The sequence below is a fragment of the Mastomys coucha genome, unplaced genomic scaffold (genome assembly GCF_008632895.1).
Source record: "Mastomys coucha isolate ucsf_1 unplaced genomic scaffold, UCSF_Mcou_1 pScaffold21, whole genome shotgun sequence".
NCBI lineage: Eukaryota > Metazoa > Chordata > Mammalia > Rodentia > Muridae > Mastomys > Mastomys coucha.
The window spans coordinates 177,512,896-177,537,369 of NW_022196904.1; the positions used below are offsets into that span (position 1 = coordinate 177,512,896).

The 24,474-nt window shown below is 56.5% G+C and overlaps 3 protein-coding genes across 18 annotated transcripts in view; 1 reads left to right on the forward strand and 2 right to left on the reverse strand.

Annotated features, from left to right (window-relative positions):
• Psd (pleckstrin and Sec7 domain containing) lies at nt 1–16,348 on the reverse strand. Of its 9 annotated transcripts, none has more exons than XM_031390550.1 (19): nt 15,000–16,348; nt 14,818–14,923; nt 14,081–14,096; nt 12,203–12,940; nt 11,863–11,965; nt 11,073–11,427; nt 9,960–10,400; nt 8,619–8,813; nt 8,386–8,466; nt 8,123–8,235; nt 7,549–7,607; nt 7,365–7,454; nt 3,985–4,028; nt 2,556–2,746; nt 2,406–2,476; nt 2,143–2,300; nt 1,600–1,744; nt 1,287–1,430; nt 1–937 (listed from the first exon to the last, which is right to left on the reverse strand). In XM_031390550.1, exons 4-19 carry the CDS (start codon nt 12,854–12,856, stop codon nt 707–709), a joined length of 3,075 nt encoding a protein of 1,024 aa, XP_031246410.1. In that variant the 5' UTR covers nt 12,857–12,940; nt 14,081–14,096; nt 14,818–14,923; nt 15,000–16,348; the 3' UTR covers nt 1–706. The 9 variants fall into 9 exon arrangements, with proteins under 9 accessions (XP_031246410.1, XP_031246407.1, XP_031246411.1 ...); XM_031390547.1 differs by having other exon boundaries at nt 14,081–14,136; XM_031390551.1 differs by lacking the exon at nt 14,818–14,923.
• Nucleotides 15,904–18,877, forward strand: Fbxl15 (F-box and leucine rich repeat protein 15). 3 transcript variants are annotated; one of them, XM_031390561.1, is made up of 6 exons: nt 15,916–16,193; nt 16,300–16,429; nt 16,597–16,750; nt 17,127–17,632; nt 18,119–18,302; nt 18,758–18,877. In XM_031390561.1, the coding sequence occupies exons 2-6, from the start codon at nt 16,377–16,379 to the stop codon at nt 18,779–18,781; spliced, it is 921 nt and encodes a 306-aa protein (XP_031246421.1). In that variant the 5' UTR covers nt 15,916–16,193; nt 16,300–16,376; the 3' UTR covers nt 18,782–18,877. The 3 variants fall into 3 exon arrangements, with proteins under 3 accessions (XP_031246424.1, XP_031246421.1, XP_031246423.1); XM_031390564.1 differs by lacking the exons at nt 18,119–18,302; nt 18,758–18,877 and adding an exon at nt 18,002–18,108 and having other exon boundaries at nt 15,904–16,429; XM_031390563.1 differs by lacking the exon at nt 18,758–18,877 and having other exon boundaries at nt 15,922–16,429; nt 18,119–18,457.
• The window catches only part of Cuedc2 (CUE domain containing 2), a 10,120-nt gene continuing 4,197 nt past the window's right edge, over nt 18,552–24,474 (reverse strand). For 2 of the 6 annotated variants that reach the window (XM_031390558.1, XM_031390556.1), the window contains exons 2-9: nt 20,834–20,917; nt 19,906–20,049; nt 19,752–19,813; nt 19,535–19,662; nt 19,265–19,444; nt 19,058–19,119; nt 18,926–18,986; nt 18,552–18,842 (exon numbers count right to left, since the gene is read on the reverse strand). In XM_031390558.1, the coding sequence (XP_031246418.1) occupies nt 18,696–18,842; nt 18,926–18,986; nt 19,058–19,119; nt 19,265–19,444; nt 19,535–19,662; nt 19,752–19,813; nt 19,906–20,049; nt 20,834–20,907 (858 nt within the window). In that variant the 5' untranslated portion in view covers nt 20,908–20,917 and the 3' untranslated portion in view covers nt 18,552–18,695. The remainder of the gene's footprint in view (nt 18,843–18,925; nt 18,987–19,057; nt 19,120–19,264; nt 19,445–19,534; nt 19,663–19,751; nt 19,814–19,905; nt 20,050–20,833; nt 20,918–24,474) is intronic. The other 4 variants (XM_031390559.1, XM_031390557.1, XM_031390560.1 and 1 more) reach the window with 4 other exon arrangements.

Genomic DNA, 24,474 nt, shown 5'->3' on the forward strand with positions numbered 1-24,474 from the left:
AGCAATTCAGAGCAGTTTTAATGAGGGTAAGGGCTGTACAAAGAGCAGGGCCCACCAAAGAAGGGAAGCAGGCCACGCCACCCCGGCCTGTGGAGGGGGCCTCAGTGTGGCTGCCCTTCCTCCATCTCTGCGAAGAGAGAGGTGAGCCCTTGGGGAGAGAGAGGGGGACCAGCTCAGCCCCTACTCCTGGCCTCTGTCTGAGGCCAGGCCCCAGGATGGAGGGGTATTGCTGGTGTAAGGGTGGGGTGGTCTCAGCAGAAAGCAGAAACTTTATCAGGCCTCCCCACAAAAAGAAGAAAGAAGGAAAGAAAGAAAGAAAGAAAGAAAGAAAGGAAGAAAGGAAGAAAGAAAGAAAGAAATAAGGGAAAAAGAAAGAAAAAAGAAAGGAAGAAAGGAAGGGAGAAAGAAAGAAAAAGGAAAGGAAACCCCCATCAAAAATTAGGGGCATGGGCCCCTCCCACCCTACCCACCCTTCCTGTACGAAAAAGTGCAAAACATTATCACAAAAAGGGGGTCTCTGAGAGGCCCTCGGCCTAGGCTCTGAGGCCCGGCTCAGCCCTGCCCTGCCCCGGACACCGCGTCCGGCGCGGTCGGGCCCTGGACCAGGAGGCCCTCGTGGCTGGCCTGAGGCTAGCTGAGCTCAGGCAGGGCCGTGTCATCATGCAGGTGCCCAGCAGGCACTGCCCCCATTGCTCCTACGCCCTGCTCAGGGCTTTGGCCTTGTACTGCCTGCCCCAGCCCGGGCTTCTGAGCCAGGACGCTGAGCCCGGGGCTGGCTGGTGGGCTTGGGCTGCAGAGAAGGACTGGAGTGGGGTGGAGGACATCCATCCTCCGTGCTCCCAGCCTGGGCTAGTGCTGCCTCTATGGTATCCAGCTCCTCGCTGGCTGCCTTCATCTTGACTCGAAGCAGCGCTGCATAGGTGCCATAGCGGGATTTCTGAGACAGAAGGCCAGAGCAATGAAAACCTGCCCCCCTCCTCTGGCCCTTTCCACCCCACCACCCAGCAAAGGGATGCTGGGTCCCAAAAGACATTTTCGAGAGGTTAGTGGCCCTCTCTGAGGTCTCCAAACCACCTATAGTGACAGGTGACATTTCTGTAGCTTTTATTAGGTAGGGCTGGAGACGTGGACTTCACAACAGACATGTCACCGGACCCTAGTGGGTATGGAATTTAGCCTTGATCCCCAGGAGAGAAAATGGAGACTTGGAGATCTGCCAGTGACCTAGCTGGGTTCATACCCTTGGCTATCATACCCTTGCCCCTAGCCTGGTCCTATGTGATTACCTCAAACTCCAGGTAGGCCTCCTTCTGCCGCTGCTCATCAGCCTCCTTGCCTCGGGCCTTCTTTCCCAGATGCGCAGCCCGGTGCTCTCGCAACTCGCTTGCCATGGCCTTCAGCTTGGCCTCATGGGTCCTCACCTGCTCCTCCTAACATCCAAGGGTGCCTGGTCGGGGCTACTAGTCCACAGGCCCTTCATGCAACTGTTACCAAGGGACTACCTCCCTCCCGTGACCCTGCAGCCTGGGATGCAGCTTACCACCCTGCCCCCCTCCATCCCACTGTCATCCCATGGGGGCCAGAGCCATTCGGGGCTACCTGGGAGAGGCGGGTGGCGGCACTGGGCAGCAGAGGGCGGCTGAACTTCTTCTGGGAGCTAACAGCAGCTGGGAAGGGGGGTGCAGAGAACATGGCAGCCACCACATTGATGCGAGTGATCCAGGACTGCATTTGCTCCAGGCTCCTAGGGAGACAGCATAGGGACCCCAGGTTTCTGTCCAGGAATGCCAGTCCCGACCTGGAGTCTGATCTTAGTCATTTGTTGTTTGTTTTGAGGTAGGGTGTCAAGTATGCCAGGCTAGGTCCAAACTGGTTACGTTATCAAAGAAGACCTTGAATTTCTGATTTTTTTGTTTTGTTTTGTTTTTTGCCTCCACCTCTTACGTGCTGGAACTATAGGTGTGTACCACCAGATCTGTCATGTACAGAGAGGACTGGGACTCGAACCCAGGGCCTTCTGCATGCTACACACACAATCTCTCTATCAAATAAGCTATGTCTCCAGTCCACGGAGCAAGGTCTTACAAGGACAGAGGGATCTGGGGAGCAGGGTCTGGAATGGGTAAGGGACAAAGCACTCACGGAGCCTGAAAGAGGAAGACCCGCCAGTCAGCTGTGCGCAGGTAAAAGACGTGTGGTCTCTTGCTGTAATCGCTGGCGCGGGTGGCCAGGGCGTGGTGGATGCTGATGGCGTTCTTCAGCTCTGCCTCAGAAAGAGCCTTCCCAGGCTGATACTCCTCCTATGGGGGTGCCCATCTCGTCCTGCTCCAGTCCTGGCCCTGCCATCTCCAGCCACCTAATCCCCTCTGCCGAGCCAGCCCCACCACCCACTCCTGGCCCCGCACCTTCTGCAGGTAGAGGATCATGCCCTTGAGGATCCCGTGGAAGCTCTTCCAGCCCCGCTTGCCACGAGGTGCTAGGGAGGGAAGGCAGGTCAGGGTGGCCTGAGGAAGGCCCACTCCCATCCATCCCCCAGTCCCTGCACAGCCACATACTCTTCCTGCAGTCAGGGTCTGCGTGCACCTTTCGCACCAGGGCCCCGTGCTTGTAGACAGCTGCCCCAGGCTCAGGAGTCAGGTCCAGAAAAGGGCTGGAGCTGCTACCGCTGCCTCCGCTGACCCTCTTGATGACCTTGGGGTTAGGGTCGGCCAACTCGGACAGAGACCGTCGCAGCTCCTCCTCGTCTCTGCAGATGTGACTTGTTTCAGAGAGTGCAGGCCACACTACCACACACCCCTTCAATCCAAGTTTCTGCCCTAGAATGCCTTTTCAGTGATTAGGAGCTGCCAGGGACCCCCTTCAACCAGAGGCTCTGCTGTCTCTGAGTAGGGCTTCATGGCTCCAGGTCTGTGTCCACCCGGGTATGAGAACCACCTGGGGTAGGCCACATCGGGGCCTTCCCTCCCCCCACCGCGTGGATGCTCCCCATGTCTCTGTTTCTGCACACGCCCAGTCCTCACACTTTTCTCCTGGACAGACAACGTGTGACTCAGCTCTGGCCTAACCACACCTAACACCTGGCTCTGCTCACAGTTAGTTATGTGGAGCCAAAAGGAAGAGATGAACAGACTCGTGCCTACAATCCCACCACTGGAGAGGTTACGGCAGGGCTGCTACATCCAAGCCAGCCTGTCTCAAAAATCTAAAAGCTAAAAGTGCTGTCCTAGGATTCCCCCCAACATGTTCCTTTGTAAATCCTGTCAAGATAGAAAACTTAGATTCTCTCATTGCCTTGCTCAAGAATTTCCAATAAACCCATTGCCTCCTCTATGAAACCTATTTAACTTCTTTCCCAACCCTCTCTTTCCAGTCACCCCCGGCCAGGCCTGTGATGGGACCCCACCTCCACCACACTAACTTCAGTCACAACTTTGTTTCCCCTTAATACCAGCTCCCCCCTTACTTCTTACAAGACACTAGACTTTAAGGCCTGCCTCCAGAAAGCCGTTCTCTGTCCCCTCCCTTGAAGGACACTGAGTCTGGCTCAGCAGACAGCAGCAGCTACTGCGGCTCCTGGTGTTTAGAAGGGCTCTTTCAGCCTGGGGCCCCAAAGACTAAAGCAGACCTTCTCCTCCAGACAGAACTCTTCCAACGCAACGAGAACACTTGCCTCCTTGCTCTGTGGCACTGCAAGGTAACCTCGTGTACCCCCAGAGTCAATCTGCTTTCTCCTCGAGCTGCCAGGGACCTCCTTTTATGTTTCACCCCACTGCCTCAGCCCAGCTTGTCATAACAACAGAGCCAGACACAAGACAGACCCCACGTCTGGGCAGGCATTTCCAAAGAAGGAAGTAAGGTAGCCTTTCTGCTTCTTAGGGCCTCCCATCCCGTCCCTGTACCCGCAGCTCCAGTTCCCTAAAGTCCCCAAGCTCCCGCTTCCTCACGCTCCAACCCTAACCCTTAGCAAACAGCTCCAGCACTCACATGGCCCATTGCAATTTTTCATTCTTGATGGAGCTGTACAAGGCCTGGAGAGAGACAAACCAAGAGATGTGGATTAATCCTGTGGGAGATACCCCATGCACACCAGTGCCAGAGCTCAGAACCTTCCTGCTAACTTGGGAGAGGAAATGGAACTAAAAGAAGGACATAAGGACCGCAATCCGGCTCTGGAATAAAACACGGAGACCCAGGCCCATCGCCAGCACTGAAGCTGCCTGTTGTGGGCCGGTCTCTACAGGGAAAGCAAGCACAGCAACATGTAGGGACAATCGGCTAGTCAACACGGAACCCTGAGCCACAGCTGGTACATAGTAAGTGCCAGGTGCTGTTGCCTGTCATCAAGGGACTCTCCTGCTCAGAGCCTGGTAGGAGAAGTGCAACCCTAAATAGAATCTGAGAGGAAGCCAAAGAAATCCTCCTTCCCCCAACCATGTGTTCTGGCCAGATTTCACAGCATAAACCCATACGGAGCAAACGGGGAAACTGAGGCTCTGCGATAGAGTATTCATCCTTTCACCCTCTTTGGTTCCCAACTTCAGGACAAAGTGGGCCATCCCCCAGCTGCATCAAGCCAGATGCCAAGGCTCCACGCTCAGCCATCCTTCATACTGCTGGTGTGTCAGCCAACGACTGAAAAGGGTAGTTCCAGCTTCCAATTACTGCCCGCCTCAAACCGTAGGCCCTGAACCCACCACTTCCCCTCTGCAAAGTTGATCTAGGAACATCTGAGGGCCATGCAGTGACAAGGGAGAGAATGGCCTTTAGGAGACCCCTGTGCTTGGGGATGGCTTAGAATATACCAGCAACTCCAACTGTGGGGGCGCTTCTGCCAGCCTGTCTGTGAGTGGGTGTGTCCCCAGCATGTGCGTGTTTTGCTGTGGGGCCGTGATGCTGCCTGCGCGTGAGTTGGGTGCAGTGGTGACGTCGGCGCCTTCCCGATGCTGGGACACAGCACCCCTTCAACCTCCCAACACACCCTAGGCTCCGACTCTTTCTGCCCATAGTCATGCCCAGCCACAAGGCTAGCCAGGCACTCGAGTCCTGCACCCCAAAGCCCCCACCCCACACAACACAAACCAGGCTAATCGACACACAGCTCCCAAACAATAACTGAGCCAATGGCAGCGGGGCGCAGACCTTGAACCCTCTCACTTCCCAAGGATCCAGCCAGGAGGCTGGAGTAACTATTAAGAGCCAACCTGCAGCCCTCGTGTCCAGCCTTCCAGTTCTTCATTTTGCCCTCCTCAACAACACTGCCTCTGCCTACAACCACACCTTCCTTCCTCTGAAGGTCCTGAACCCGATCATAGAGCCCAATGTCCTGTTCCCATCCAGAAAACCCTCCGCACCCACAATTCTGTGGTTGGTGAGGCAGGTCCACCTTGGCCCTCCCCCACAGCCCGTACCCATCTCTAGCTTGCCCAAGGAGTTCCATCCCTGTTGGGCTCTCCAGCCACCTTCATCCTCACCCATGCCCTCCTCGAACGCTCGCTCGCTCTGCTGCCCTCGGCACCTCCCTCAAGCCGCCCCCTCGCTCGCCGCTCGGCCTGGCGTGGGCCGCGGGCCCCACGCCCTCACCGCCTTTTTCTTCTTGCGGCTCTGCAGGCGGCTGACCACCAGGTCGGTGTAGAGCACGGGCTTGAGACTGCGCGAGCGCTGCGGCCAGCCGTAGCAGAGGGTCTCCGCGCCGCGGTGGGTGCGCCCGTAGCGCACGGAGCAGAGCGAGCGCGAGCGCAGCCGCCCCGCGCTGCTGTGGATGCTGTTGACGCCGATCATGCTGGCCCGCCCGCCGCGTCGCGGCCCCCGGCCATGCCCCCGCCCGCCCTCGGCCCCGGCCCGCCCGGACGGCCGCGGACGGCTCCCCGACAGGCAGCGCCAGCGCTCGGCCCGAGCCCGCCGGCTCCCACCGACGCACCGAGCGCTCGGCGGCGGCGCCGTGGGCTCCGCAGCTCCGCAGAAGGAGGGGGCGCCGGCGGGAGGGGAGGGCGCGGGCTGGGGCGGGGACGTCGCGCGACTGAGCAGCACGGCGCGAGCCCGGCGCCGTGGGGAGGGCCGACGGCCAGCGGGGGCGCATGCGTGGGGTCTCGCCAGGGGGCCGAGCTCGCGCTCCCGGGAGGCGGCTGCGGGAGGCGTCCAGAGCACCCTTCGGCTTGTCGGAATTGAGGGCTGGAGGGACCAGTCGGCCTGCTCCCCTGCTTTCCTCACCCCAACCCCCTTGGCCCTGTCTGAGACTCGCTGGCCGGCCTTCGAACAGTCGTGATGACCTCGTCCAACCCTTGGGCGGATCTCCCGATGTCCAAGCCAAGCCCGTACCGAGGTCAGGCATACCAACTTCCAGACGCACCGACTCCCATTCACCCCGAGTTACAGATGTACACCTCAGAAGGTACCATCTACAGCCGATAAACACCCTCTACTGTCAAAGCAGACACAGCTGCCTGGAGACGCAGACCACACCGCATTACACACAAATACCCAGACTACACCCAAAGCACAAACACCTCAAGTCATATAGGTCCCTTGATTCACAGACACTGCTAAACACACACAACGTACGCAAACGCTCCAAGTCACTGACACCTCAAGTCACAGTGGACGCGCCCACTCACATACATCCTCAAACTCGGCTGTCCAATACACCCCAATCTAGAACCTGTCCTGTGTCGTCACATGTATAGAATGGCCCAGAGACAACCCCCCCCCCTTCTTTAAGTTATTCCAGGCCTCCCGAGGTAAAACACTCTACCACAGGGAGGAAAGACAGGGTCAGACCTCCCACTGGCACCTAGCTCCTTCCTGGCTCCTGGGTGCAGGACCTGCTTCCAAGGGAGCCAGAAGAGCAGGATCTAGTCCCAGCATTGTGCTCTGGATGCAAAAACCTGGGAAAAACCTTTGCGCCTTCTCTGATCCCTCTCTACCATGGACTCCCTCCTGAGTAGTGGTTCCAGGAGGAGCTTTGTGGCTCTTATACACTAAGTTGGAGACCAATGTCCCCGTGCCCACACCACCACCGCGCGCCAGCAGAGACACCTCCCTTCCACCCCGTGTGAACACTGGAAGGGAACCAAAGAGAGCAAATGCAGAGTCCAGGAACGCCTGCTCACGTGCTTTCCAGAGCCGGTCCCCCTTTCCTCTACCTCAGGATTGCATGCATGTGCGCATGTGCTGACAGAGCCTGCCTATGGGGGCTGGGCGAGGGGGCGGTCCCCAAGCTGAGTCACTGAGCCTAGGTTCCTGCTGCCTGAGCTACCTAACAAGTCCCAAACCCCAGCTCTTCCCTTCCTACAAAGTTGCTCCGGAGCAGGTACCCTGTCCTGCCCTTCCGGTAACGGCTACAGTCTGAGTCGCGCCCCACCCCCAACCTTGAGCAGCTCCCTGGGGAAGTCGCCACCATCGTTGAGGCCCTCCAGGTTTCCGATAAAGTCCCCACAGGTCATGCGCTTCCCAATGTTCTAAGGGAGGAAAACAGAGGTCTGTGAGGCTAATTGCCCAAAGCCTGAGTGTTTCTCGTTCTCTGGCCTCCCACTTGCCACGCCCCCAACTCACGTGGCCATGGAGATCCGTGTTGAGGAGCATGAGGGCGCAGGTCAGCGTGTGAGCTCCGTCTAGGGGAGAATTGATTGACAGCTTCAGCCACCCCCAGGGGCTCTCCCCGCAGCAGTCCATCCCCTACCTCCTTTTGCACCCTTTCTGCCTACACTTTCTTACCATCCTAACTCCATGAAACCATTCTGCCTCTCCTCCAGCCCATTTCCTCTGTAAGGACCTCCCCTCTGATCTCTGGCTCCCCTCCCTAGTTCCCCAGGTTGCTGGGGCAGTTGCTCTCTACTTGCTCCCAGCATGCAACTAAACCAAAGCAAGCTGATAGACATCACACATATGCAGAGCAAAGCACTGATGTCAAGCCTGGTCCAGCACATACACATGAAACAACTTCATGCAAACACATCTCCACCTGCTTCTCAAAAACACCCTTGACCTAGCAACATGCCTGCTACATGGACAGCTCCACATGCATGTAGCTGCATTTTACACTGGTGCATGTGCACACGACACGCCTTACAAACATGGATATTCGGGTGCCTCTGTGGCCAGGTGGGACAACCCTGCTTCCTCTCACCCTCTGAGGACAGGGCTTCAGGATTACACTGGAAATACCGCTGGGAGAAGTGGGCCAGTACACGCTCCCGCTCCTGGGTCTCACCCATTAAGGCCAGCTCCTTTAGAAACACCCTAAGGTAGGAGGAAGATGATGTCACCCTCCACTCAAGACCTCCTTATCAGGAAGGCCTGATCTCTAAAGACAACTTAGAAGACACATAGCTGGAACCCTAAATGCCAAGTCTGGTCGGCAGGACTATCCTTAAAGGGTTCAGCACCCACCTGAGAGCCTGATCCAGAGTCATGCCCGTGAAGACAAAAAACTTGAGATATTCGCCAGCCACCAATTTGCTGAAGTCATTGCTGTGGGCAGGGCAGATAGGTAGGGGGTCACAAGGTCACTTCAGTAGGCGTAGGCATTGCCTAGAGACTGTGGGCATTAACTGGAGAGGGTGAGGGGCTGCCCCCGGATGTATTCCTTGACCCTAGCCTCAGTCCCAGCCCAGGGGCATTACTTCTTGCCCAGATGCCGGGCCACATCCGCCTTCCTGAAGCCATCAAGTCGGTATAGCCTCTTGGCTAGGCGCTGTGCTGCCTCCAGATCTGCTTTCTGTCCATTGGACAAGGTGTCTGTGCTTCCCAGGGCCAGCCGCTCTGTGCTGTCCAGTTCTGAGTCTGAGTCGGACACCGGTTGGCTTAGGGGTGGTTCACTGCCGGGGTAGATGAGCAGCTAAGAGTTGGGGCGCAGACCTCGGAATCATCCAGACCCTCCCCTTTTTCTACACCCAGAAGCTGGGGAATGGCTAGAGGGACATGAAGAGGTCTTGGGGTTTTTTTGGTTTTTTGTTTTGGAAGGAAATTGGTTAGCTTTCTCTCCACTTCCCACTTTTCTCCATGGAAGTTCTACTTCAAATCTAACCCATGTCAGTCTTACTGCTGTGGGAATTCTGGCTGCTCCCCAAAGCAACTAGGGGCCTAAGTTTACACTTTGATAGAGTCCCCATCTCCACACCTGCCCGCCTCAAGACAGTCTTCTCTCTGAACACACTCCTGGACACAGGCACCCAGGTATAAATAGGGTGCTGGGGAAGAGCGAGGTCAAAGCTCTGAGAGCGTCAGGGATAAATACACCCTGCTGCATTCATTTCCCGCCTTACAGGGAATCTCCTTAATGCTCCCTGCTACCCATAGAGAAGCAGTCTCTGGAGTTACAGTATGGGGGGGTCAGATTGTACTCATCCTCTTCCTCTCCTTCCTTCCTCACCCCAGCTGCTCTACTCGCAAAGCCACCTGTCACCCCAGAGACAGAGGCCGGAAACTCCTGGTTGCTAGGCAACCCTGTCTCCCTGGCCACCCCCCTCCTGTTGCCATGGCTTCCATGACTGGGAGGGTAGCAGCAGAGGGGAGAGCACAAAGGTTAGGCTATGAAGGACATTCCTAGAGCAGGGTGAGACACAGCCTCTTGGAGGAGGGTGTAGGGAGGGGAAGGGAGGGGCTGCTGGCTATAGGTCTAGCTGGGTGGGGGTGGGAGTGTCTGGGATGGGAAGGAGAGGGCCCTCCAGGAGAGAGAGAGAGAGAGAGAGAGAGAGAGAGAGAGAGAGAGAGAGAGAGAGGATGTTCTCTGGGGATTCTTCCGTCCTGAATCATGGTTTCTCCAGTCACTGGATCTGAGCCCAGGGAGGGAGCTGCAGGGGGCCAATGGCAGGAGGCCTCCAAATGGGAAAACAGACATCTGTTAACCACCTGCTTTTGGTCAGGAATATATAAATGACTTCCTCATTCTGGGGCTCTGTCCCTTAATCAGCAGTTCCTGAAGGGCCAGGGATTGGGGCTGCCCAGTCAAAGAAAATACTCACCTGCCCATGGGTGCTGCCCCCAGCCCGAGGCTATCCTCAGAGTGGGAGGGACTAGGAAGCTCCTTCCTTGGGGCCAGTGTGGCCCCAGCATCTGACTCTTCCACTTCCCTTTTCTGGGTCCAAGGACCGTCAGCAGCAGAGCTGGTGCCAGAATCGGGTTCAAGAGGGGCAAGTGGGGCAGGGGCAGGTGGGTCAGGTCGGGGAGCTGGGGGTTGGGGAGGCATCTCAAAGGTGAAGAAGGGGCTCTGGGTTGGGCCCGGTGAGGCCAAGGCCTCTAGGGAGGCAAGGCTACTATAGGAGGTGCCCTTGGCCCGATGTGACTCCAAGATAGCTTCAAACACACAACTGAAGGAGTCAGGCCCATCGGCTGAGGGGCTGGTCCCAGGTAGGAAGGGTACTGGTGACTTGAGAAGCCCAGAGTGATGCACATGGTCCCCTGGCCTGCAGAGGCAGGGAGAATGTCTCATCAGCTCGCCAAAATCAGGCTTTGGCAGGATTTCATTGAACTCTTGCTGACTGGTACAAGGGTGATCACCCCCTTTCCACAGATCCAAACCCCTTAAGGAAAGTCACTAGAGTAGAGGGCCCATGAAGTTCAGTGTTTCTGCAGTGTCCCAGCCCTGCCCATCCGCAGCACCCAGTCCCCCTCCCCCCTCCACAGTAATCTCCCTCTCCCCTCCTTTCCCTGATCCGCTTCCCTCCTGCCATCCCTTTTCTATTTCTGGCAACATCTTAGGAGATGCAGCTCCAAGCTGCAGTGGGGCGTGAGACAGAAAGGAAAAGCCCCCACATTTCCACGTTCTCCTGCCAGGACCCAGGATCCAGCCCATGCTTCCTTGTCCTCAGGCTAGCTCCTGTGCCCGAAGTTTGGCCTTTGGCTTTTGGCACCTGATAATCCAGAACCCAGCCTGGTCCATATGGCTGCCCTGACTCCTGGCCTTGCCAAGGCTGCCAATGCCCATACGTTCCTAATATTCTCCCAGGCCTCAGGGCTCTATCTGGAGTCCTCTTTCCACACTGCCCTGGTCCTCACACTCTGTCTTCTCTACCACCGGTCCTTGCTGGGGACAGTAAAAAGGAGCAAGCCACTTTCCCTGAAGCAGCCCCACTCACCGGGCCCCCTCCGAGGCCTCAAACACTTCATCATCCACATCCTCTTCACCGCCTGCCTCGTCATCTTCATTGCCACTGCCCAGACTGGAAGAAGGGCCAAGGCATGGGCTAGGTCGTGAGGCAAGGGGTTGGGCAGTGCCATGGGGGCCCTCAGAGCTGGGCTGACTCTCGATGGCAGAGTCAGCCTCCTCCCGCTCAGCCAGCACCTCATCGATGTCAGTCTCTTGGTAGCACCTCAGGGGCACCTTGTCCAGGTCCGTCTCGGAGTACTTGGCTGCTCGCCCCACAGCCACCCCAGAGCCTTGCTTGGAGCCCACCCCACGTGATGGGAGGACCTGCTCTGGGGGCTTAGCACCTGTATGCACAGATATCACGGTCAGGAGGTAGGTCATGTTGGATAGCTTCCCCACGGTCTTACAAGGGCTGGAAACTCTTCATCTACCACTATGTATCTGCCACACCCTTTACTTGATCCAAATGCCTGTGGGACTCATCTCAAACCAAGCCCCTATCAAATTACTATGAAGAAAACCAGACTTTCTTCTAGTCCCAGGAGTAAACCCTTGATATCTGGCCATCCCCTCCTCTAGCACCCAGCTTCCTCAAGAGCCCAGCCCAACTCTCATGACACAGATGAAAAAGACTGGATCCTGGAGAGACTTTGGCTGACTTAAGAGCCCAGGGAAGCCAAACAGGAGGAAGGTTTAAGGGATGCCTCTTTGCCAGGCCAGGCCTCAGCGGCTGTAGAGAAGGTCCCGCCCTCCTCCCCTGGGCTAAGTCTAAGTCTTACCTGAGCTGGGGGGGTCCAAGGAGCCATAGAAGAATTCCCACTTGGCTCGAGCGATTCTCTGGGCATGAGAGGAGACTTCCCGGGGGGAGGACCAGGTGTCCCCCTGAGCCAAAGAGGGAGCGAAAGGCACAGGACCCCCAAATGAGAGCCAGACATACAAGGACACAAGAATATGGAGCAGAGGAAACAAAACCACAGTGACAGAGGGGGAGGAAAAAAGCTGATTTAGGACATTAAAGGATTTGGGTGACTATGAGACAAACCTCAATCCAACAGGGGCTGAGCTTTGTCACTCAGTTGGGGGACTAGGGCCCCAGGCAGCCCAAGGCAGATTTCGTACCTGGCTCAGGAATCCGGTGTCTGCAGGTCCTCGGAAGCGCATGGCCAGGTGCTCAGGGGTACCCCCCAGCCCATTGGGGAGGGAGGAGTAAAGGCCATCTGCCCCAACCTGGGGTGGGACCAATGGCCCATGGGAGGGGTTCCTGCTGCCAGGAAAAACAGAGCCTCCTCCAGCAGGGAGTGGGTCTGATGTGGATGCCTCCAGCCGCAACTTCCGGTTGCAGCCAGGTCCAAGGGCTGGGGTGGGCCTGGGGGCAGAAATCCCGCCCAGGTCCCAGCTCCGACTCAGGCCTCCAGAAGCGGGTAGGCCATTCAGTGGCCTCACGCTGGCCTTCTCCACAAAACGGAAGATGACCACAGAACTCTGTGCCCCTGGTGGAGGCTGCCCAGTGGGTGAAGAGGGTCCCCAGAGGGAGGGAGCTATGTGGGGTGAGGGAGGGGCTCGCAGAGGGGTGCAAGGTGCTGTCACACGTCCCAGGTCCCGGCCTCGAGGGCCTGGGCCCACCACTCGCCGTATAAGGGATCCTGTGCTGCCATACATGCTGGCTGGGGGACTTTGGGGCACTGGGCCTTCGGGGAGCCAGCGACGAGGACATCGTGGTGGTGAGATGGCACAGTCGCCTTCTGAGCAGAAGCGCATGGCACCCTGGGCCATGCTGGAGCCGGGGGGTCAGGCTGGGGGGGCAGGGATGGCGAGGCCAGGCAGGGAGTAAGGGGGCTGCATGCTCTTCAGACAGGCCTGCAAGAGAGGAAGGGGAGATGGGTGGAGTGTTTTGGAGTCAGAGAGGCAGGACAGCAGAGACAGAGATGGGAAGGTGGGTTGGGCCTTCTAGAGTCCAGAGAGAGACCCATCCTGGGTATATGGGATCAATCACCCATCCTAACCCAGGGGTACTTTAGAAAGCTTACAGGAAAGGACTATTTACTCCATGGCTCCTCTCCTTCTGTCTGGGAGCCCTGAGCATCACTTAAGGTGAGAGAGCAAGCTAATTCAGTTCATCGAGTTCAGCTCTGGGGCAGTTGAGAACTCTCTGTTGGGTGGAGGCCAGTATCTTATCTTCTGGATCATAGAGGCCATGGGCTCTCTTTAGTTTCACTGATGGGGACCCTCACTTAGAATTGGAGAAATCAGGCTTCTTTGAAGGAGAAGGGAGAAAAGGGGTTGCATGGGGACGATGAAGTGTTGAGAGAGGAGAAGGAAGGTCTACAGAGGCCTTAACCTCCGTCCATAGATTGCTGAGTGGGGAAGAGACATTCTATATTCCATCACAGTACATGCATGCACACACACACCCATGCCTAGACACACACATGAATCCATATACACACATGCAGAAGGACAAAGTAGCTGTACAGTTAAGACATTCATAGGCAACACCCTCCAGTACACACACAGTACTGCTCATAGACACACCCTCACACAATCACAGCCATAACAAATATGTGTATGACGGAAAAGCACATGCTTGTTTTACACACACACACACACACACACACACACACACACGTGTGCGCATGGATTAGCAAACAGGAGCACACAAAGAGGTTCCCAAAATTCAGGCTCTCGTTTTCTGATGCACACAGAAACAGGAGTATCATAAACACAGAACCAGAGACACACATTCTCTCCTCCCCCCCCCCAGTAACCAAGTCTGGGTGAGGGGGTTGCACCACATCCGTCTCCCCCAACTCCAGAGGTATGAAATAGCTTGTCCAGCCCAGGAGAGACCATAAAGGAAAACCGGGCCTCTGGTGGCAAAGCAGCAGCGTAGAGAGAAAGCTGTCAGAAGCAGCACCCGGGGCAGACAGGTTCTTAAAGCTCAACAGGAGCCTGGACCTCCCTTGTGCAGGCCCTCCTCCAAGGCACCCCAGTACTCACCGCTGCTCGTCAGGAGCTGGAATCGAAGAGAGGCAGAGAGGCTGGGCCCTGTTCAGCTGTAAAAGCAGCACGGCTCCCGCTTGCTCCAGGCCCGCCCGCCTCTCAGTCCCTCCTCCACCCCTCCCCACGCTCTGCTTAAGCAACGCTAATCCCCCCCCCCCACTCCAACCTCCCTCCTTTCCCAGGGCCCTAAGTCCCAAAGAATGCCACCACCTAGTCACTACCTAAGACTCACACCAGAGGAAAGGGAGGATGTAGAAAACCCCGTTCTGTTCCCTAAACCCTCATATGCCCCACCCCACTCGTGTTCAGTTCTCTCTCGTCCATCATCATCCGAACCACACGTAGGGTCCAGCTGCATACGCCTGTCCTGCTCCAGACCCCACGCGTGTCCCCAGGAGGCTGCCACATGACCTGTTACATGCCACACGCGCTCCCGCCCCCACAAGCACGCGGCCACGCAAAGCACACGGTACGGAGTAGATCGGACCCGCCCCCTAAAACCAGAAGACCCAACTATGGAAGGGACATCAAGCGAATGCAGTCTTATAAACACTTCGGGGTTCTGAACCTCAGACCCAAGAGTCCTGGCCTGAACCCCAACCCGGAGTGCAGAGGAAGGATAAGTCAGACTCCAGGAAGAACTTCCTGGCTGCCTAGGTTAATCGTCCCGCCTTTCCAGGGGCGAGAGTTTAGAAAGGATGACCCCGAGACTGGGACAAGAAGCACAGGCAAACCTTGTGCCCTTGGCCAGGGTGGGAAAGGGTCTATTTTAGGAAAACGCCACACGAGTTACTATGGTAACTACTCTCCTTTGGAAGGCCAAGACCGGCAGGTTATGACCTGGAAAGGAAGAGAGGGTCGATTCGGGTGGCCAGAGGGTGCGAGGACGTTCGAAGCGGGGGTGCGCGGGGCTCACCGCGGGGAGGGGTGGCGCGAGTTCCGCGAGGTGCTGAAGGGGACAGCGCCAGATTTGTCGTAATGCGCAAGCGCAGAGGCGCGAACAAAGGTGGGGGGGAGGCGCGCGCGCCCGGAGGTGGTGCGCGCCCACATGTATCTTGCGGAGATCCTTCCAGGCTACCCCTTCTCCAAGCAGGCAGGGCCGGGGAAGCAATCCCCTCATCCACCTTCACCCTCTTCTGTCTTTCGGGTGCTGGTTGGCTTCTCCCTTTAGGCTACGTTGAATAATGAGGTAGTGTAGAAGGAATTCTGGGAAAATCAGGATTTCTGAGTCCTTTATCCTTGCTTCGTGTGATCCTGGTTAGGGAGCTTCCTCCCTAGAGCCTTGGTTTGCCTGTCTTTAAAATGGACAGTCCTTCCTACTTTTGCTGGTGTACCCCAACCCCTGATGAGACAACGGATGGGAAGCAGCTTTCGTTATGAAGCGGCTGAAATATTTGCACAAGGGCGCGCAACCACGTAGTATGCAGCGGCCCTACAGTCTTTCGCATGCCCCACACCCATCTCCGATGCTGGAGGAAAATATTACGCCAGGGGTTCCCCAGAGAGGGACTTGGGCTTAGTATCTGGGGGCGCAGTGAAAGGAAAGCCTAACGATGGAGCTTTGGGAAATCACTGTCCCTACAGTTAATCCAGGGCCAGTCACTAAGCAGTGCGGCTAGTGGGCTGCGCTGAGCATGCATCCCTCTCGGACTCTGGACCGCTGGAAAGCAGACCTGGCTGGTCCTCTACAGTCAAAGAGCCAGCCTACGCTGCCCTGAAGTGGAAAGAGATGGATGTCGTGATTGTGCACTTCATAATTCACAAGGAACGGCAGGTTTAAACAAGTTTGCTTGACAACAAAAGCCCTAGCGTCGCCCATTTAATCCAGTCTTTTGGCAACTGCTTACTGAGCACCTACTGCATACCAGTTAGTTATAGGCTGGGCAGTCTCTCCCCCTTTTCTCTTTCCAAAGTCGCTTAACCAGAGGACAGAAGGAGGCACTCGGTAACCTAGGAGCCCTGGCTCCGCCCCTCTGCCTTTGGCCTCGTCTGCTCCTCCCATCACCACTCAGAGGCGGCTACCGGCCCGCAACGAAGACCGAGAGCCGTCCTCGCTCGCCGCTACTCCAGCCTCGGGCTTCAAGCCCTGTAGCTGAGAAGACATCTAATGGTACATCACTGGTCTGTTCTGCCTCAGTTTCGGGGTCCATCCGAAAAGCTTCCCGATAAGGATCCTCGGTGAGACCGCACTCGATTAAATCGGTCTGTCTCTTCAGACCAGGGAGGCGGGCTCGCCGCAGCCGCTTCAAGGCCAAAGCTGGGAGAGCTTACTGCGCACGCGCAGTAGACAGCGATGGAGCCACCAATGGAGCAGTCCGGAGGGGAGCAAGAACCAGGAGCTGTCAGGTACCGAGCTCTGGAGGGGCCTAGGGAGGGGAAAACAAGAGACCCGCGGGAGGGCAGCTGAGTCCGGGCTGGACGCGGATCCCTCTTGCCAGCCGGGACTCTGGGGTATAACAGAAGGACTCGCACGTAATAGCGGCCCGGGGACGTCAACGCCGCTTTCCCCTCAGGCTCCTGGACCTGCCCTGGGAAGACGTGCTGCTCCCGCACGTCCTGAACTGGGTCCCGCTGCGCCAGCTGCTCCGGCTGCAGCGCGTCAGTCGCGCCTTCCGGGCGCTCGTGCAGCTGCACCTGGCGAGGCTGCGCCGCTTCGACGCCGCTCAGGTGAGCCGGACACCGGAGCCCCGCCCCCGACCCGCCCCCGACCCGCCCCCTCCGCCCGCGCCTCCGCGTGGGTATCACCGTCGCCACGCCCCACCACCGCCCCCGACCCGCCCCCGCGTGGGTACCACCGTCGCCACGCCCCCGCGTGGGTACCACCGGCAACCCCGCCTCCAGGCCAGCCCCGGCTGCGCGGGTAACTCATTCCGACCCCGGGTGCGGCGCGGAGAACTCTGGAGGGCGAACACTGTGGGCAGCGACTCGGAGGGAGCTTGGTGCCTCTCCTGGGAGGGCAGGTGACAAAGTCCCGAAGTTAGGCGGCTGCCAGGCGGCGGCCCGCCCCGGGGACAGACTGAGTCTCCGTGCCTCCCGCCCGCAGGTCGGTCCACAGATTCCCCGGGCGGCACTGGCCCGGCTACTGCGGGATGCTGAGGGGCTGCAGGAGCTGGCGCTTGCTCCGTGTCACGAATGGCTGTCGGACGAGGACCTGGTGCCGGTGCTGGCGCGGAATCCACAGCTACGGAGCGTAGCCCTGGCCGGCTGCGGCCAGCTGAGCCGCCGGGCGCTCGGGGCGCTGGCTGAGGGCTGCCCGCGTCTGCAGCGCCTTTCGCTCGCTCACTGTGACTGGGTGGACGGGCTAGCACTGCGGGGCCTCGCTGACCGCTGCCCGGCTCTGGAGGAGCTAGACCTCACCGCCTGTCGCCAACTCAAGGACGAGGCCATCGTGTACCTGGCGCAGAGACGCGGCGCGGGCCTCCGCAGCCTCTCATTAGCAGTCAACGCCAATGTGGGGGACACTGCGGTCCAAGAGTTGGCTCGGCACTGCCCGCAACTCGAGCATCTAGACCTCACCGGCTGCCTTCGGGTCGGAAGCGACGGTGTCAGGTGCCAGGGCATGGGGGCGGTACGGTAGGAAGTGGGCAGCCACTTTGGGGATAGGGAGGCGGGTTGTACTTGTCAAAGACCCATTAGAAAGACCTCTGGGATTTTTTTTAGGCTAGAAAGTATACAATTAAAAACAAAACAGAAACCAACCCCCACCCCAGCCCACCCCCACCCCCCAGAAAAACAAACATCTGAGCCAAGATTGACACACTGAGAGATGTCACATAAAGTTGATTCCTGGCATTTCTGCAATAAGGTGGGTAATCTTGAAACACTGGGAAGATCTATGGGTTGGTTGGTACTCTCTAAGAGCCAGAAGCCCCGAACGAGCCTAGAGTCTGTGACTACACCCTGGTCCCCTTCCCTTAGGTACAGACCCTGAGCTAGAGGGAAACCTAGAACTTGCTGGAGCCAGCTGCAGGTTTAGTGGACTGGCCCCACAGACCGTGAGATTCAGCACCTAGCATCACCCCGCTCCTCCCTCAGGACACTGGCGGAGTACTGCCCTGGGCTGCGCTCTCTGCGGGTGCGGCACTGCCACCACGTGGCCGAGCCCAGCCTGAGCCGCTTGCGGAAGCGTGGTGTGGACATCGACGTGGAGCCACCCCTGCACCAGGCCCTGGTGCTTCTCCAGGACATGGCTGGCTTTGCACCCTTTGTCAACCTACAGGTCTGACTGACTCCCTGGGGTGGGAGCACAGCTGGACTGTGTAGCCAGGGCTTGACACTGAGCCATAGGGAAACTGAACTGTGGGGGTCTGTGGTTCAGAGGCCTGTGATATGCCCTGTCCCACCCGGAATTTCAAATAAAGAGCTTTTTACCCCTTCTTGCCTGGTGCATAGGGGATGTGAGGCTGGAAACAGGTCAGACAGGGCTTTCCTGCCGTGGGGGCAGAAATGACTAGAATGAACGTACAGCTTCCTTGGACCACCTTTACTGTGCTCTTGAAGGAAGCTCCAAGAATAGAACACTAGAGCAAGGGCATGGAGAAGGGACAGGGAGGATGGGAGGGTGTCTGCATCCCTCTGGGATCTGCAATGCCTGGCAGAGTCCAGCACTGCCTCAGTGGAAGCGGTACTTTCTGGCCGGCTTGAGGTTGATGTACGTGGCCTTCATCTCCTCAGCCTCAGGGTTCCGGACATCTTTGAATCGTTCTCCTTTGGTGCTCACTACCTGGTTGTCAATGTATCGGATCAGCTTCTTGGGGGCCTGTCAGGCAATGAGGCAATGAATGACTAAAACCAGGGCTTGGCACCGCTCATTCCACATCCCCAGCTGCATGCCCCTCTTACCTCCTTGGGAGCCATAGGTCGGTGAGTCTTCTGGTCCTCTGCCCTGTCCACCATCATGTACCTGCCAAACGGGCTGGATGAAGCTCTGGCCACTTGGGAGACCCTCCAAGGCCCGGCCCAGCCCAGACTTACTTCTGAAGGATGAAAGACTTCAAGTCATCCTTCTGGGGGCCTCTGAGGCGCCTGGGCAAGTCCTGCAGATACAGGAGACCTATTCTAGGCCCAGTGGTAACAACGGGGGAAGAGATGAGCATAGGTAGGGTGTGCGCTTAACAAGAAGGTCTAATAGGGCTGATGTTACAGGGGGGAGAGGGATGGGGAGGCGCTGAAAGAGGATACCTGGTTTGGGCCGTCCCAGCCTGGAGGCCCCTCTTCTTTGCCTTCCACCAGCATCTGCACAGCTTCTTCCAAGTCCCCCCGAGCTTTGGCCAGCACCCACTGGGCCTGCTCCATAGAACAGGTAGGGAAGACCTCCAAGAGCACATCGACTCCCGGCAGCTCGTCCTCAGCAGCAGCTGCCTGTGGGCACAAAGGACAACAGGAGGCTCCGCCTCTTCCTCTCCCACCCCTGAGGCCTGGCCCTTCGTGGGTGCTCTCCTCTAGCAGTACCTCATCTGGGGTGTTCCCAGTAGCAGCAGGAGGCCTGCTCTCTTCTTTGAGCTTTTCAGGTTGCCTCAGGGTCTCTGGAAAAATTGGCACCTGACCTTGGACACAGGAGCTCTGTGGGTGCAGGTTCTCTTCAAGAGGCAGAGAGGGTATCGGATTTGGCAGGGCTTGGGCGGGGGAGGGGGTGTGAATCTTCCAAATACCAGGTCCCCAAACTCACCTTTGTTCCTAGCCTCGCTCAGCTGCACCGAGAGCTTCCGCATCATGTCTCCTATTATACCCCTGAAAGGACAGAGAAGGTGGTGAGGGGGACCACTCTGCCCCAGCCCCAGCCAGCCAGCCCACTCCCCCTTTTTGCCCTAGCCAAGCCTTACCTGGGGATGTGGGCAAAGCCAGGCACATAAGCCTCCATCATCTCAATGAAGGCCTCCATATCAAAGTTCTCCTCTGACGGCCCCGAGGGGCCCAGGTCCTCCAGAACCCCAAGCACGTAGGAGAAGATGACCTCATCCAAGCCACTGTAGGAAAGAGTCACACACAGGGCGGGACACTGGATATGTGCAGCAGCCCGACCTAGTCTAGACTTCACTCCTCAGTTTCACGGGGACCCAGAACTCAGCTCAGGCTTTGATGCCTGCGTCCTCCCAAATCCTTCACCTTAGTTCTCACTCAGTCCAGTGCAGGTGATAGACATAGTATGAGCGATAAGACCATCTAAGCAAATACAAATCGACTCTCCAGGACTGGAGGGATGGCTCAGTAGTTAAGAGTTCAGAGGACCCAAGTGAAGTAGCTGCCTACACTGGCAGCTGCAGGGTGTCTGACACCCTCTGCTGGCCTCCACGGGCACCTGGGCATCTGACGCCCTCTGCAGGCTTCCACGGGCACCTGCACAGGGTGTCTGACGCCCTCTGCTGGCCTCCACGGGCACCTGGGTGTCTGACGCCCTCTGCTGGCCTCCACGGGCACCTGGGCGTCTGACGCCCCCTGCTGGCCTCCACAGGCACCTGGGCATCTGACGCCCTCTGCTGGCCTCCACGGGCACCTGGGCGTCTGACGCCCTCTGCTGGCCTCCACGGGCACCTGCACAGGGTGTCTGACGCCCCCTGCTGGCCTCCACGGGCACCTGCACACACAGTGGTTAAGAGCCTCCATGTTCTTATGGAGGATTAGGGCTCAGTTCCCAACTTAGAGCAGGGCTGAATATGTTCTAGTCGCCTTTTCATCGGCTAGCGCCCACAGTATTATCTGGCAGCAACCTCTCTGAACCTGACCCGTTCCTTCAGAAGGAGCCGCCCTTACCTGAGGTCTGCCTCTGGGAGCTGTGCCCGAACGAAGGCAAGGAGGGCTGAGCCGACGATCCGCTCCAACTCCATGCTACGTCTTCTGAAGATACACAAGACAAAATTGCCCAGTCTCTGGCCTGCCTCCGCCCACTGAGCCACGGGGCAGCACTCCCTGCTCGCCCTTCTGAGGCTGAACCCGCTGTTGATGTTGCCCTCCCAGCTCCTGCAAGCAGAGCCACTCCCTTGGCCACCCACTTCTACCTCCTTCAGCCCCAGACAGGGTCCAACACTGTCTCTAGAAAGCCTCCAAGGGGAGTTGAGCCCCTCCCCATCTCCTGTGGCGAGAAGCTGAGGTCTTGGGGTCACATGCTTCCTGGCTAAGGAATCTCATCACTGAAGGGGCTACTTGGCCCCCAACTCCAATCACAAGGGGCCCCATTGTCCAGCCCCGTAAAGAAGGAGGTCTCCGGACCAAGCACAGCCCTTCCCCCCACCCAGGGTAGGCCACCCACTCTTTGCACAAAGGGACCTCTTTTTTTGCTCGGGAGCATATATAAAAGAGAAGTCCTACATGGATTCTCTCCTCTTGCCAAGTCCCTGCCTTTGCAGCAGTCTGGGCCACGAGAGATCTTTGTCGTCTTCTAGTCTACAGAGTACCGCACAGGCTGGTCCTTGTCCACTTCAACCTCACACTCCCTCTTCAGTAGAGCTATCCCATGTCCTTGCTGTTCCTTGCACTAACTGGGTGTCTTATTCATTGATGGGTCCTAGCGCCCACAAAAATGCCTGCATTCAGAAAGTGCTAGACTATTTGCTGGCTTAATTCATCTCCATGCTTTAAAAAAAAAAGATGTGTTTGTTTATCTTAAAGATGTATTTATTTTTATATATGTGATGTATATATAGATGTATTTATTTGGTATATATTTATATATATTTTATATATCTTCAGACACACCAGAAGAGGGCATCAGATCCCATTATAGGTGGTTGTGAACCAACCACCATGTGGTTGCTGGGATTTGAACTCAGGACCCCCTAGAAGAGCAGTCAGTGCTCTTAAATGCTGAGCCATCTTTCCAGCCCCAAGATTTATTATTTTTATTTTCTGTGTATGAGTGTCTGCTTGTATATATGTATGGCCACAAAGGTATATGCTGGGTGCTCATGGAGGTCAGAAGAGGGCGCCAGATCCATTAGAACTGGAGTTTCAAAAGGTTTTAAGTCACCATGTGGATGGTGGAAACTAAACCTGTGTCCTTTGCAAAAGCAGCAAGTGCTCTTAACTGCCAAGCCAGATCTCCAGCCCCCATTCCCATGCTTTTGACTCCCCCAAACTCTGTATGGGGGTCAGGAAATCACAGATGATAGGAATGGCTCAAGACTCAGAGAACCAAATGTCAGCCAGTCCTCTCACTGGGAAAGCTCTAGCGTTGCCTCAGAATCCACCTTTCCCCAGCAAACACATAACACTCACTCAGCTACCACACATGAACTTGGGGGTACCCTCGATCTTGCCCTTTCTTATCCCTCCCAGTAGCCAAATGATCAAACCAAGTCCTATCATCTCCACCCGTTTGTTTTCCCTCCGGCTGACGCTCCCTCTGTATACCTTCTGCTCTTCCATCTCAGCTAGCATTTCTCAGGCTAAGGTTACCAGTTGGTTGGTTGGTTTGTTTGTTTTTTGGTTTTGTTGGTTTTTTGAGACAGGGTTTCTCTGTGCAGCCCTGGCTTGTCCTGGAACTCACTCTGTAGACCAGGCTGGCCTTGAACTCAGAAATCCGCCTGCCTCTGCCTCCCATGTGCTGGGATTAAAGGCGTGAGCCACCACTGGCCGGCAAGGTTACTAGTTATTTTCAGGTTTTGGTCTACTGAAGTCGAACCATATAACTCCACAATTTTGTTTCGAATAGTTTTGTTCAATATTTGTGCTTTCAGCAGCACCACCTAGGCCTCCTAAGGTCACAGCCTCTGGTGTCCTCCCCCTTTGCAGGGATTTCTTCCCAGGCTTCCTGCTTCTGTCCCCTTCTCTGCTGCCCTCTGACTCAAGGCCACTTTCCCTGCTGCTTTCTCTCGGCAGTGGCTCATCTGGGCCCATCCAGCGTACAACTGTATGTCACCAGTTCCCAGATGCTCAGTCTTCTGGTTTAGTCTGTGAGCTGCTCATCGCTATACTTCACTGACACCACTCTATGGAGAGCTTATAAGCATCTCACACTTTGCATGTCCCAAAGGGACATCCTCTTTACTAATTCCCCAGGGCCACCCTCCCTCAATGCAGATCCAGACACAGAGCTATTCCAGTTACAAGGCTAGGAATTAACCGTGACACCACCCTACCCTTTCAAACAACCAAATAGTTACCAAATCCTGACTATTCTTTAACACATCTACTTTGTACGTGTGTAGAGTGTGGTGTGGTGTGCTGCAGTGCAGTGTGCTGGGGTGTGGTGTGGTGGGGTGCAGTGTAGTGTGCTGTGGTGCGGTGCGGTGTGGTGGGGTGCAGTGCAGTGTGCTGTGGTGCGGGAGCGTGTGTGGCCTGCTAATGTGGTGCATGTATATGGAGGCCAGAGAATGGCAACAGGCTGTCAGCTTCAATCACTTGCCTACCTTTTTTGTTTAAGACAAGGCCTCTCTATTTAGTACTGGCTGTCCTAGAACTCTCTATGCAGACCAGAATGGTCTTGAACTTAGAGGTCCTTCTGTCTCTGCCTCTCAAGTGTTGTGATTAAAGGCATAAGCTTGGGTTTTGTTTTTGTTTTTTCAGACAGAATCTCTTTCGTTTGTTTTGTTTTTTTGAGATAGGGTTTCTCTGTGTAACCCTGGCTGTCCTGGAACTCAGAACTCAAGAGGTCTGCCTGCGTCTGCTTCCCAAGTGGTGGGATTAAAGGCCTGCGCCACCACGGCCCTGTCTGAGGCAGCATCTCTTTCTCGATGAACCTAGAGCTTTCCATTTTGGCTTTTCTAGCTGGCCTTGGCACTCCTGTCTTGAACCTGGAGTGCTAGACTTAGAGGTTTGTGCTTCTACACCTGTTGGTTTTGGTTTTGGGTTGTTTTTGTTTGTTTGAGACAAGATCTCTTATCTAGTCTTGGCTGTCTTGGAACTTACTATGTATACCGGGATGGCCTCATAGACATCCACCTGCCTCTGCTTGGGTTTAAGGGCAGGCGCCACCATGCCCAGCTAGGCCTGTTTTTGTTATTTTTAACTCGGGAGCCAGGGATCCGAACTCAGGCCCTCATGCCTGTATAGCATGCACTTTACCCGCTGAAGCATCCCCCTAACCCTGCATCTTAGTTCCTCCTCTGCTTCCACATTGTGCCACTTCTCACCTGCAGGAGCTTCCTGATGCTTCTCTCTCCCTGCCACCAGCTCTTCCCCAGCAGCGACTTCTCCACACCACAGCTGTATGATCTACTTAAAGTGCAATCATCAGGACTGGAGAGCTGACTCGGTGCTAAGGGTACTTACTGCTCTATCAGAGTACCAGAGTTTGCATGTCAGCTTCTATACCAGGAGGCTCCTAACAGGGTCTGACATCCCTTTTTGCCCTACCCCAACACAATAATGCTTTTAAAAGTGGTGATGTGGCCAGGTGGTGGTGGCGCACGCCTTTAATCCCAGCACTTGGGAGGCAGAGGCAGGCGGATTTCTGA

What these genes read in the sequence shown, in the direction of transcription:
- Psd (XM_031390551.1), bottom strand. Translation starts at nt 12,856, where the DNA reads ATGGCCCAGGGTGCCATGCGCTTCTGCTCAGAAGGCGACTGTGCCATC. An exon ending in TGAAGCCCTGTCCTCAGAGG is followed by an intron (nt 7,608 to 8,122) that starts GTGAGAGGAAGC and finishes ATTCTCCCCTAG; the next exon opens with ACGGAGCTCACACGCTGACC. An exon ending in AGACCCTGACTGCAGGAAGA is followed by an intron (nt 2,477 to 2,555) that starts GTATGTGGCTGT and finishes TTCCCTCCCTAG; the next exon opens with CACCTCGTGGCAAGCGGGGC.
- Fbxl15 (XM_031390561.1), top strand. Translation starts at nt 16,377, where the DNA reads ATGGAGCCACCAATGGAGCAGTCCGGAGGGGAGCAAGAACCAGGAGCT. An exon ending in CAAGAACCAGGAGCTGTCAG is followed by an intron (nt 16,430 to 16,596) that starts GTACCGAGCTCT and finishes CTTTCCCCTCAG; the next exon opens with GCTCCTGGACCTGCCCTGGG. An exon ending in CACCCTTTGTCAACCTACAG is followed by an intron (nt 18,303 to 18,757) that starts GTCTGACTGACT and finishes TCATCTCCTCAG; the next exon opens with CCTCAGGGTTCCGGACATCT.